At 38.5% G+C, this 13,619-nt stretch overlaps 1 protein-coding gene across 1 annotated transcript; it reads left to right on the top strand.

Moving 5' to 3' along the window:
- The first annotated feature begins 10,792 nt into the window (after positions 1–10,792).
- On the top strand, positions 10,793–13,049 carry LOC103402181 (eukaryotic translation initiation factor 6-2). Its single transcript, XM_008340920.4, has 6 exons — positions 10,793–10,940; positions 11,036–11,218; positions 11,336–11,380; positions 11,489–11,619; positions 12,430–12,540; positions 12,673–13,049. The coding sequence occupies exons 1-6, from the start codon at positions 10,931–10,933 to the stop codon at positions 12,928–12,930; spliced, it is 738 nt and encodes a 245-aa protein (XP_008339142.1). The 5' UTR covers positions 10,793–10,930; the 3' UTR covers positions 12,931–13,049.
- Positions 13,050–13,619: the final 570 nt, after the last annotated feature.

The raw sequence follows: 13,619 nt of genomic DNA, 5'->3' as shown, positions 1-13,619 counted from the left end.
ACTAATTTATGGTGCCAACAAAAGCTTCATCAATAGAGAGTAACTACAATTCTCAAAAATTTCACACACTCTTGATCAAGACAGTGTGAAGCAAAACCAATTTATGGTGCCAACAAAAACTTCATCAATGGAGGGCAACTACAATTTTCAAAAGCTTCAACACAAAAGCTTTACCCGCAAAAGCTTCCCCACAAAAGCTTCAACAAATGGAGGGCAACTACAAATGCCAAAAGCTTCACACATTCTTGATCAAGATAGTGTGAAGCAAAATCAATTCATGGTACCCAACAAAGCTTCACTACAAAGCTTCACCTACAAATCTTCAACCTTCAAAGCTTCACCTACAAAAGCTTCAACACAAAAGCTTTACCTACAAAAGCTTTAACACAAAAGTTTCACCTACAAAAGCTTCATCTACAAAGTTTCAACACAAAAGTTTCACCTACAAAGCTTCACCACAAAGCTTCACCTGCAAAAGTTTCAACACAAAAGCTTCACCTACAAAAACTTCAACACAAAAGTTTCACCTACAAAAGCTTCACCTACAAAGTTTCAACACAAAAGCTTCACCTACAAAGCTTCACCACAAAGCTTCACCAACAAAAGCTTTAACAAATGGAGGACAACTATAAATGCCAAAAGCTTCACACACTCTTGATCAAGATAGTGTGAAGCAAAATCAATTCATGGTACCCAACAATGCCTCAACCTCAAAGCTTCACCTATAAAGCTTTAACGTCAAAGCTTCACCTATAAAGCTTCAACATCAAAGCTTCACCTACAAAGCTTCAACATCAAAGCTTCACACTACAAAGCTTCACCTATAATGTTTTAAAAATATATATATATATTTTTTTTTCAAAAATTAAAAAAAAAAATTTGAAAATTTGAAAATTAAAAAAAAATAAAAAAATAAGCCTAGGCCTCCCATTCTTTGAGTCTAACAACTTTCATAATAAGTATATATGAAGGAGGAGTTTCGGGCTACCACTTAGAAAGGAAAATGGTGAAGTTTTGTTACTTTGGAAACTTGGCTACTAGCAAGACACCTCCTTCGTCAACTCCCTCGACCCGAGACTTGGGGGACGCCTACCATATGCTATTGCACCTTGATACTCGGAAGTCTCACGACCACTCAATGACTTGGATTTTTCAAGTCTCTAATCGAGAAATTTTCCTTACTCGGGAAATTAAGGGAGCACTACTTCAACCTACAGGATCCACCCACGAAGTTTCAACATGCAAACTTCAACAAAAAATAAAATTCAAAGTACTCAGTGAAGTATGCCTTAGTGTATTTAACACAATACGCTAAAATGAAACAAAACTTATTTATTGATATCACTGATAAGTTACAAATATGTACATATACATGAATCAAAGTAAACAAACAAGATGGAGCCTTCACAAAGGTTGCTTAGGAGAAGTCTCAGCAATCGGCAGAACCCCAGAAAGAGGAGGCACCGGAGGGTGATAATTCAGAGCCTCGGTACTGGGCAGAACCCCAGAAGGAGGAGGCACCAGAGGTTGATTATTTGGAGCTTCATTACGCGGTACAACCCCAGAAGATGAAGGCAATAAATGCCTTTGGAACAAACCCACAAACCTTTGATGAGCAAGTAAAATCTGACCATTAGATTCTTGCAGCTGGTCAAGCTTTCTCTTCATGTTTGAGCATAATCATGTGCGAGCATGTGCAACTATTTATTCTCATGTTTGAGCCCTCTGATATCCTGTTTGAGACTTATCACTTCAGCCGCCAATGATTCAACTTGGCAGGTTCGAGCAAATAGGCGTTAGACCATATTAGACACAGAACTTGCACACTAAACACTAAGAGCCAGAGAATCCTTAACAGCCAACTCATCAGACCATTTGTAAAGTAGTCTGTTATCTCTGGGAGTGAGAAGGTTCCTGGCCACCACCATAGCAGTCATATCATTCTTCATCACAGAGTCCCCAATGGTAAAAGGACCAGTAGAGGATAAGAAGGATGGGCGCCATATGTTGTCTTGAGGAGACATGGCTGTCTCTTCACCAAAGTTCAAGTCAAAACGATGGTCGAATGGGCCAAACATTTTTAGAAATGATGAAGCAAAAATGAGTCCAATAAATCTCTGAAGTACAAAAATAAAGGGAAAATTCCTACAAGCAATAACTCTATGAACATACTTCTTGCACATAATTGGTGCCACTATAAAAGAAAGGGCAACAGGGCTGCTTGTTCAAAAATCGAAGAGACACCACTCTCCGGATTTTGTGAAGCGGATTTTCCTGAGTAAAATCTGTTGACAATCTTCACACACAACATCAGCTCCTCGGGTACCACAGATAACTTTGCCAAAAATCTCTGACAAATTTTAGACACATAAAATTTGAAGGTCCAGCTACCCTACTATTACCCACAAGGGTAAAGGAACAACACCACTGCTTGATAACTGGAAAGTTCTTATATGTGTCAACCTTCGTGCTTTGTGGCAAGGCATATTGTCAAAAATGCCCAACCTTTACTCATATTCTAGAAAACACTCCCAACAAGATTGCTTGCTCAAAAATCGAAGAGACACCACTCTCTGAATCTCGAGAGCCAGATCCCCCAACATGATTACTTGCTCAAAAATCGAAGAGGCACCACTCTCAGAATCTCGAGAGCCAGACCCCCAACAAGATTATTTGCTCAAAAATAAAAAAGGCACCGCTATCCAAATCTCAAGAGCCAGACTCCTAACATGATTGCTTTTTCAAAAATCGAAGAGGCACTACTCTTCAAATCTCGAAAGTTAGACTCCCAATAGGATTGCTTGTTCAAAAATCGAAGAGGCAACGCTCTCCGAATTTCGAGAGCTAAATCTTTAACATCTTATTGCTCGAAAACCGAAAAGGCACCACTCTTCGAGCTTTGAGAGCCAGATTTCCTTTGATAAAGCTTGTCTGCAATTTTCACACGCAACATCAGCTCTCCGGACACTACAGACCACTTTTTCAAAGTGCTCTGACAAAGTTAAAACACGTGAAGCTTGCAACTCTCACTACATTGCTATGACCAAGAAGGGTAAAGGAATAGTATTACTACTTGTTGTTGGGGAAACTCATATATATGTCGATCTCCATCCTCCATAGCCAGGCAGACCCGCAAATAAAAAAAAATGCTCAACTTTTCTTCACAATCGAGAGGGCACTCTCAGCAGAGTCTCTCGAAATACTCATCTTCTTTTCCCCCCGATAATACCTCTGCAAACAAGCCACAACAGAGCAAGAGTATCTCATATAATCATGGTTAAAAGCAAGAGTATCTCATATCATACTTTTTCCCTGTCTTTTCCTTTGCCCTTACTTTTACTTGCAGAACAAGGAGAAAGAACGCAATCAGTCGAAACCTGAAATCAAACTTCCGATCTGGAACTGATTACCTGGAATTTTTGCATGGTTGCTCACCTAGCATTGCTTTCGAGTACTCATTCTCAACTGTTGTCAAGGTCACGAATCCTTTCGGCAAATACTTCAAAACAGTTAATGCGATATTGGCTCTTTACATTGAAGCTGCCAAACATGGATGAGTCGCTGAGAAGTAGTGCTCTGAAGGACCATTCAAATGCAAATGTTGCGCACCAGTTCTACGATGCAAAAGATTGAAGTAAAAGGTTCAACGATGAGATGGAATAGATCATTATAGCACGACACCCTCCCTGCAGAACCGCATAATTCAGACGGAGGGGTCTAAGTCAAATCCAAGCTCGGCATCGCTACCCTATCCGAAGAGATCAATAAACTTTAAAAACCTTTCGCTAGCAACGTCGCCAAAGAGCAAAGCCTTGCCATACCATATCCACTACTTTGTCAACAACAAAAGTATCCCATATGATCATGGTCGAACGAACTCTTGATTTTATGGACTTGTTTTGACCCTCAAATTCTTGAGTTGGCCTTATACTCTGGAGGAAACTAGAAAACCCTCCAACCCAATTCAAGAATAAGCATGTGGAAAGTTACTTCTTTATAAGAAAAAATATCTCATATCATCTATTCTCCTTTTTCTTCTCTTTATCCTTATTGCTGCCATCAAGATAGGGAGAATGAGAACAATCAGCCGGAGCTCGAAATCAAACTTTTGATCTGGGACTAATTGCTTGGAACTCTGATTGCTTACCTTGTCTGTCACCTCTTTTGGCAGATCTCATTGCTCAGAGATTTGGGGGACTCCTACTATAGGGTTTGTATAACGCTTGACCAAGTCTGAAACTACAAGTAAGCTTCAAGTGAAATTGATACATTACCTTGTGCATCTCCATCGGTTAAAGATACAACCCTTGAATGGAGGAAAAGTACTTCTAGAAAAGATGCCACATCTATCTATGAGACAGATAAGGCAAGTGAAAACGATACCACACTTCGATACTTAGAAGTTTCGTGATTACTCAACGGCTTGGATCTTGCAAGTCCCCAACTTAGGAGCTTCCCTCACTCGGGAACTTAGGGGAGCACTGTTTGTACCATACTTGACCAATCCCGAAAACTACTGAACACTGATCAACGTTATACCGTCAAGGATCCACAAGAGTTTCTCTCCAACCAGGAGGCCAATCACAACGTGACACGTGTCGACATCAGTGGCCAATCATAGCGTGACATGTGTCAATATCAAGGGCAAATCATAGCACGATACGTGTCAAAGTCAGAACAAAGCTAGAAACTCTCTTCTATAAAAAGAGATCATACTCTCACAATATTACATAATGTCATTTGTACTAAATCATTCACTAGTACTCACAAAATGAGAGCTTGAACCTATGTACTTGTGTAAACCCTTCACAATTAATGAGAACTCCTCTACTCCGTGGACGTAGCCAATCTGGGTGAACCACGTACATCTTATGTTTGCTTCCCGGTCTCAATACATTTACATACTTATCCATACTAGTGACCAGAGCAATCTAGCGAAGGTCACAAACTTGACACTTTCTGTTGTACCAAAGTCCTCGTTGATTTTGTGCATTAACATATATTATAATATAAAACAAACCCATAATAATAATAATAATAATAATAATAATAATAATAATAATAATAATAATCATAATAATAATAATAATAATTGTTTATACCATATTTAGGGCATCGTATTTAGATCTCGTACAAATACTCGGGGGACTTAAATGTAATTATGTGATAAAGGAAGGGGCAAATATGTAATAAGTAATGAGTCCTTATTCTATAAAAGGACCCCTCACCCTCACAACTAAGGGAGGCCAATTTCCTAGGCCCTCTCACCCTCTCTCCAAGCTCTCATTCTCAGAGCTCTCTCCCTCAGGTAAATACATAATCAGTGTGGACGTAACCCAAACATTGGGGTGAACCAGAATACATCTTATGTTATTTACATTCTTGCAGATTCATGGTCGGATTTACGTTGTTCCAAGACCTCCGGTTTTGTGCATCAACATTTGGCGCCATCTGTGGGAATTGATACGAAAAGTTGTGTCGGCTCTTTTTCATTTTTTTCACCTCCGTTGTGAATCTGTAAAAACCTCTATCGTCCAACTTTCTCCCGGCAGGCTGTTGCAATGCATGTGTGATGTTAGCAACCCCACCTCCTCATGCACTCATTCTCCCTTTTCTCTCTCTAGAAAAAGCTTAGTGGTGCAGAGGATAAGAAGCCAGCAAAGCAGAAAAGCGAAAGGGTTCGTATTGAATGAGTCTTTTTGTGAGAAAGGCACAAAACTACTGCTATGGAGGTGGAGGAGATTCAAGCCAACAACAAGTTCCCAAGAATCGGAAATGGCAGCAGTAGAGATCATAAACCATCACCCGAAGACCAAGATAATCAAGACCCATCATGCCCAGACCTCAAGAAGGTCGCCGCCGCCACCGCCACAGCTAATGCGGGAAACCGTTTCCATGGGTTGCACCACTCCCCGCATCATCTGCGTTTCCAGAGCATCCGGCATCAAAGATCGGCATAGCAAGGTGTGGACTTCAAAAAGGTTGAGAGACCGGAGGGTCCACTTGTCTGTAACCACCGCTATTCAGTTCTATGATCTCCAAGATCGATTGGGTTATGACCAACCCAGCAAAGCACTTGAGTGGCTGATCAAAGCTGCTGCCGCTGCCATCGCTGAGCTCCCTTATCTGAACAATTCTTTGGCCCACACATGGACTGAATTTCAAGTCTCCAGCCAAAAGACTCTCTTGACTGAAGACTTGGGGGACTACTGTTTATACCATATTTAGGGCCTGGTATTTAGATCTCGTACAAATAATCGGGGGACTTAATGTAATTATGTGATAAAGGAATAGGCAAATATGTAATAAGTGAGGAGTCCTTATTCTATAAAAGGACCCCTCACCCTCACAATTAAAGGAGGCCAATTTCCTAGGCCCTCTCACCCCCTCTCCAAGCTCTCACTCTTAGAGCTCTCTCTCCCTCAGATAAATACATAATCAGTGTGGACGTAGCCCAAACCTTGGGGTGAACCACGATACATCTTGTGTTATTTACATTCTTGCAGATTCACGGTCGAATTTACGTTGTTCCAAGACCTCCGGTTTTGTGCATCAACAACAATAATAATAATAACAAAAAATAAACAATAATAATAGTGAACAAATACATTACTATAGTTGGCCCAATACAATACTTATCTCACTTCCATACTTTTTTAGTGTAGATACTATAATTTGTTCAACCAAAAAAAAAAAAATGGGTTCCAACATAAACCCACCCCAACCTGCTCTAACTCTTAGCCAAATATGAGTTTTAACTCAAAACTTATTTTTGGGACAAATTTAGGCCAAATTTTCCTATGGATTAGTGGGCTCACCATCATGTAAGATCTTATATGATCAAATCCAACAGTAAAAAATTAAAAATCTAACGATCCAAAAGAAAATCCAATGGCTAAAATAATTATAAAAAAATCGTTTGTGCGTTTCATATTCTTTTATAGTATTCCACAAGTTTCATGATGTCGGTTTGATCCTAAAAACTACCAAACCTACGTGGCACACAGGCCAAGTAATTAATAAGCTAACTACATCATTCGGTTATGTACGGGGCGTGCCAACTCGATGGCCGAGCTCGGGCGGGGAGTAAAATGTGTTGATGTTGCGTTGAGCGCGTTACTAACTTCTTGATCTTGTGACTGCGATTGAGGAAGGAACACGTCTCAACCTTCAGTTTCTAGAGCTTGAAGACAAGGCTGTTAATCTTGCGAAGTTCACAAATCGTCGACACCGGGTTCGGTCACAGTGATTATATTCGTAATAGTATAAGCATGTCGAACCGGTATCAGACTATATGGACACAAATACTCGAAAGAGATGTATGTCGTGATGTTAAATGTGGTTCGACCGTCAGAATGCCGAACTCTAAAACTAACTTGTGAATATCCAATCATAAAACAACTCGGCATTCAACGTGCCGAGGCTAGTAACCTGTAACACCTCACTTCGTCGAGAAGGCTGATGAGATGACCTCTGTCAATAAAGACTCGAAAACCCTTCTTGACTAAGACTTAGATAAATAACTAGTCGGTATCGGAACAATGTTGTTTATCCAAACTGAAGGTGTTCCTTGATCAGTTGATTTTACGGCTCCAGTGCTGTTTATCCAAACTGAAGATGTCGGTTGCCTTCACAATGTTGTTTATCCAAACTGAAGATGTGTTGGCGGAAAAAGAAAATAAAAATCTCAAGGTGTTTGAGAGGTTTGTGCATGGCAATTTGTGTGTTGAATTGGAGGGGCCTTTGAATGTTCATCCCCTCTTCTATTTATAGTAGCAAACCTCTCCCTGGTCGAGCTAGACTTATACTTGGACTAAAACTCCTCATCCTAATCTGATTAGTTTTTGGCCAATCCTAAATCCAATAGGACTTTGAACCAAGCTCTCAAACAAACTAGATTCATTTCCTAAACCTCAGCATCCTTAGCCTTGAAACTCCCTGTTGCACTAGGTCTCGACTACCTCATCGTTATCCAAACCAACCCTCCTTGCAGTAGGCCTCGACAAACCCATACCGGACAGCCCATAACAAGATAAGACCAAAGCTACTGGGACGAGAACATTTCTAAACTGGGCCCAAAATAACATTTTGGACCCAAAGTAATTTTTCAAATTAATTGGAATCTAAATATTTTTAGGTTGAAATGTTCATAAAATTAAATTATGATTAGTTTACATTTTTTTTAAAGTTACTATAAAAAAAAACCATCATAAAATTATTCTTTAATAATCTCAGACTAAAATTTTAACCACGAAGATTTGGACTAGAAAAACTATTTATTGATTAAAAACCTACATTTTATAGGTTAAAACTTTTTAGGTTTTAACCCAAATGTTGGAGATGGTACAGTCGGTGAAATTAAACTCTTTGTATTTTATTATGAATAATATCTGGATAATCACCCGTGAGTTCTCACCTTTTAATTTTGTCCAATAATGTTTTAACACACATTTTATTTAAAAAATAATAGACATATTATTTAATTTTTTTAACTTTAAAAATAAAAAAAATGGATGTATTAGTTTATAAGAGCAAATCAGAGAGTAAGTAAATGGGGTGCCACAAGTACTACCCTCTTTGTTAATTACAAATGTACACTTTTTATCATTTTGGAACATTTTTTTGTTGGCATTTTTTGGGTCAAAATGTCTTTTTCTTTATAATTTTGGCAAAATTTTTTGTTGGCATTTAGTTTGGACACCTGAAATATATAAAAAAGATCGGGAGGAAAAAATTGTTGGACCTGTCTGCAATCTAAAACCCTAAGGCCATCTCCAACCGAAGGGTCCAGAGGGCCGAAAATAGCCCTAAAACCGTCTCCAACCGAGGGCTAGGCCAGAGGGCTCTGGAATCTGGGAGGGCCCCACGGGATCGGAGAGTGCTGGAGGGCTGGCTGCTTGCGGCCAGCCAGCCAGCCCCGGGCTGGCTATTTTTTTTTTTAATGATTTCCTATTGCTGTCGGTTAAAACCGACAGCATTAAAGACCTTTTTTTTTGTTTTAATAGTTCTGCTATTAGTGTCGACACTAATAGTTTGAAATGTTTTTTAATATAACAGCTAGCTGAGTCAGCTAGCCGTTGGTTGTTTTTTTTTTTTTTTTTTTAATTTATTTTAAACATTACTAGCCGTTGGTTTTTTTTTTATTTTTTTTTTATTTATTTTAAACATTACTAGCCGTTGGTTTTTTTTTTTAATTTATTTTAAACATTACTAGCCGTTGGTTTTTTTTTTTAATTTATTTTAAACATTTTTTTCTTCTATAAATATAGTGAAGTTCTTTCAATTCTTCACTTCATTTGCAATATTTCCTTCTTCAATATTTTTCAATATTTCCTTCAATATATTTCTCAATATTTCCTTCAATATTTCCTTCAATATATTTTCTAATATTTCCTTCATCTATAATATTTGTTTCAATTTTCCAATATTTCCTTCAATAAATTTTCCAATATTTCCTTCATCTATAATATTTTCTTCTATAACATTTGCAATATTTCCTTCAATATTTCCTTCATTTTTTTTTCAAAAAAAATGGCCTCATCTGCAATGAAAGGTAGGGCTTGGACCCGAAAAGAAGATGAAGCTCTTTGCAAGGCTTATAGATGGATCTCAGAAGATAGTGTGAGGGGGATTTCTCAAACAAGTGAAGGTGTTTGGACTCGTGTGTCCAAAAAATACTTAGAGTTCTACGAAGGCACCATTCCACCGAATACCCGAAACCACGAAAGTTGTTCTTCAAGATGGAAGAAACATCTTCATCCAAGTTTGAATAAATGGCATCAAGCACTATTAGCAGCAGCACGTAGACATGAAAGCGGCGCCAATTACTATGACGAAGTTAGTGTTTTTACAGTTTATTTTAAATGTTTAAATGTTTAATTATATTACATTAATTTCGTGAATTAATTTCCTAAAATTTTTTTAATTATATTTTCTAGGTACGCCAAGCGGAGGAATTGTATATGGATGCCAGCTCAAAACCCTTTCAGTTTCACGGTTGTTGGGAAATTTGTAAAGGGTGGGTGTTATTTGAAGATCCACCTCAACATAGAGTGGATCCTTTGGAAGCTGCATCCCCATCTATAGATATGAATGAAGATGGATCTCCTACCATTCAACAAACAAGGGTAGAAAATCCGACTCCGTCCGAAATTTCTTTACCTAGGGCTATGGGACGAAACAAGGTCCGAAGGTTGAGGGAAAAGGGCAAGGCAAATGCTGATTACGCCGCTCAACATGAAGTGACGACCTCATTTCGATTACTGGCGGAGCAAAATGCCCGTGAGGCGGAAGAAAGGAAGTGTAGACATGAAGAGCGAGCCAAACAAATACAAGAAGAGATGGATGATAAGAATATGGAAAGGAACACTTCGGATTACACTCCAATGAGTAAGGCCTATTTTGATAGGAAAAAAAAAGAAATTATGGCTCGGCGGCAATTGTTTACCTCTGACTATACTCCTACAATGGCGGATGATGAAGATGATATTGATTATGGATATTAAATTTAAGTCGTTGTAATTTTTAAATTTAAGTTAATGTTGTTTTTAAATTTAATTTGTAGTGTTTAAATATAAGTTGTTGTTTTTAAATTTAAGTTGTTGTAGTTTTTAAATTTAAATAATAAATTATGTTTGGTCCTATGGTCCTTTGGCCCTCGGTTGGAGACGGTTTTTTGTGACAGGGCTAAAACGAGCCCTTTGGCCCCCTGGCCCTCGGTTGGAGACGAAGGCAAATATGATCCTGTATTGTTTATTAAAATATTAATATTTTGAGGAATCTTAGAGAGCTAAAGGGCTCAAACGAGCCCTCTGGCCAGCCCTCGGTTGAAGATGGCCTAATTGCCCTCTCTCTTGCTCAACCTCAAAAACTCTAGTTTTTCCCACACTCGTGCCTTGCAAGGCTTGCAGTCTGGCATCGCCCTCAATCCATGGCAACCAGTAAGTCTTTTTCTTCTTCTTCTTCGTTCTCCGATTATTGTTCTCGTATTTGTTTCCAATAAAATTAAATTGAAAAATTAATTGGGAATTTGCAGGATTGCAATTCGAGAACTCGTGCGAGGTTGGGGTGTTTTCGAAGCTGACGAATGCGTACTGTTTGGTCTCCATCGGAGGCTCTGAGAACTTCTACAGCACCTTTGAGGCGGAGTTGGCTGATGTCATCCCCGTCGTGAAAACCTCCATCGGCGGCACTCGCATCATAGGCCGCCTCTGTGCTGGTATTCTTTTCAATTCTATATATTTTATTTGTCTTTCTTTTTGGTATAAATCAAGAATTAAGAAATTTCTAGATTGTTTATATGAATTTTGAAAATTTATTGAAATTTCGATTTCAGGAAACAAAAACGGGCTTCTTTTGCCTCACACTACCACCGACCAAGGTACTTTTTGTTTTTTCGTTTCCTTTTCGTTTTTGGGTATTTTATGTTTGATGTTATCGTGTTTTGGTTTTCCGACATATTGGGCTTCTGTTTTTATTGAAATTGAAGAACTCCAGCACTTGAGGAACAGCTTACCTGATAATGTTGTTGTTCAGCGTATCGAAGAGAGGCTATCGGCTCTTGGTAACTGTATCGCGTGCAATGATCATGTTGCTCTTACACACACTGATCTTGACAGGGTATTCTTTTTATACTTTATTCGAAATTGTTATGTTGATTTTTATCATGTGCAGTCTTTGTTTTCCCTTGAAATAAAGCACAATTGTGTTGGTGAATTCAATGCAAGTAACCCATAAAGCTCCTCTTCACAAATAGATTCCAACCTCTTCGGAATCTTAGGAAACGAGGAAGGCATTGTACATCTATCAAAAGTATTCACAGGGGTTACTGCAGAGCATGTTCAAACCATTTTAAAGGAAAAATATAACTCAATATCGACCATATGCAACTGTGGATAGTCACATTATTATTCATAACATGACTATTCAGTGTTCGCCAAACAGTTTTAATTTACTTTGGAATGATAAGTATGTAACTTTGTTCAGAACTTAAAGAGGAATTGAATGGTTCGATTGAGTCACTTGTTATGAATAGCATGACATTTCACCAAACGGTTTGATTTTACTTCAGAATGAGATATATGTAAACTTTGCTCAGAAATTAAAGAGGATTCGAATGGTTGAAAAGACTTTGGTTCCTCCACCAAAGTCATTTTAACATACCAAATCCTGAGGCTTCAGAAGCTTTTTGCATATTGACTGTTGAACAATTCGTTGAAAATGTTTTGAGGTCAAGTTCTCAGGTTTTAATGTGGTTGTATGTTTTGACCGAGTTCATACGCATATATCGCAAGCTGTGTTTCTTGTGCTTCTTGCAAGCAGACTTTAGCTCTTATATGAACTTAGACTACTCTTTTTCATTTAGCTGATGACATTAAACTTTGAATCCATTCATTTTGTTCATTTCGTTGTATTTGCTATTTTGCATAGGAAACTGAGGAGATGATTGCAGATGTTCTTGGAGTGGAAGTTTTTAGGCAGACTATTGCTGGTAATATTCTTGTGGGCAGCTACTGTTCCTTCACCAACAGAGGTGGCTTGGTAAGAATATGTCTTCTTGGGCTGGGCTGGTGTTTTTGAGACGTATTTTGTGGAAGATTTTTATTTTCATTATTTCATATTTCTTGTCCCTTTGGTCCCACTCTAATTTGTGAAAAAAAAAAAATTGTGTAGGTTCATCCCCATACATCTGTTGAAGACTTGGATGAACTGTCGACGCTCCTTCAGGTCCCTCTTGTTGCTGGAACAGTAAACCGTGGTAGTGAAGTGATAGCTGCAGGCATGACAGTGAACGACTGGACAGCATTCTGCGGGTTAGACACCACTGCCACAGAACTCTCGGTTATTGAAAGCGTTTTCAAGTTGAGGGAAGCTCAACCTAGTGCTATTGTGGATGAAATGAGGAAATCTTTGATTGACAGCTATGTCTAAATCTTGTGCGTAAAACTCATTGATATTTCCTGTTTTCTTTCTGGTCAATGTTTTTAAATAGTATTAATGAGTTGTGTACGTTTGAAAATCTTAAATCATAAGAACTCTGATTTTGCAAAGTTGTATAGTTAAGTTGCGCAATCTGGTGTTGGAATTTTATTGAAACTGGGCGATTTTGTTTTTGTTTTTCTTTGTTTGGAAGTGGGATTAGGAGTTGGGATTGGTGATCGCCGACTCAGTTGTTGCCGTATCTTCATTTGGCAATGTCTATTTCTGGACACTAGTCAACTTTCTGTCCTGTCGATGTTAATGAGTTACTTTGGAGAACATAGTTTTCAACTAATGTTTAGAAATAATCATTTTGTTTATGACAAATGTGTTGTCGTTTTATGCTTCTCCATATCCTCCTTTTCAAAACATGTCTATGTTCCCCGCTGCCAGGCTGCCAGAATTGGTTTCTGGTTTGCTTGAACGCTCCGGGATGGTTTGTGATTGTAAGGTGGTTTGAAACCTGATTTAGAGTTGCATTTGTTGATCAGGGCTAGTTTTGTTTCCAGGTTGATTGTGATCCGTTGGATTATATGTGCCATTATGTGTTTGCTTTCCAGCGGTTGATAACTTGATCTAGAGGAAGAAAGCATACTAGTACTGTTCTGCAACGTGTACCAGCATCCTTGTAGATTCTGGGC

The sequence above is a fragment of the Malus domestica genome, chromosome 05 (genome assembly GCF_042453785.1).
Source record: "Malus domestica chromosome 05, GDT2T_hap1".
NCBI classification, from domain to species: domain Eukaryota; kingdom Viridiplantae; phylum Streptophyta; class Magnoliopsida; order Rosales; family Rosaceae; genus Malus; species Malus domestica.
Note: the sequence above shows the minus strand (reverse complement) of the source record. Positions and strands in the feature narration are given on the sequence as shown.

Bases quoted from the DNA above. Each gene is read 5' to 3' on its own strand.
- LOC103402181 (XM_008340920.4), top strand. The intron at 11,381-11,488 runs GTACTTTTTGTT...TTGAAATTGAAG, and splicing joins TCACACTACCACCGACCAAG to AACTCCAGCACTTGAGGAAC. The intron at 11,620-12,429 runs GTATTCTTTTTA...TATTTTGCATAG, and splicing joins CACACACTGATCTTGACAGG to GAAACTGAGGAGATGATTGC.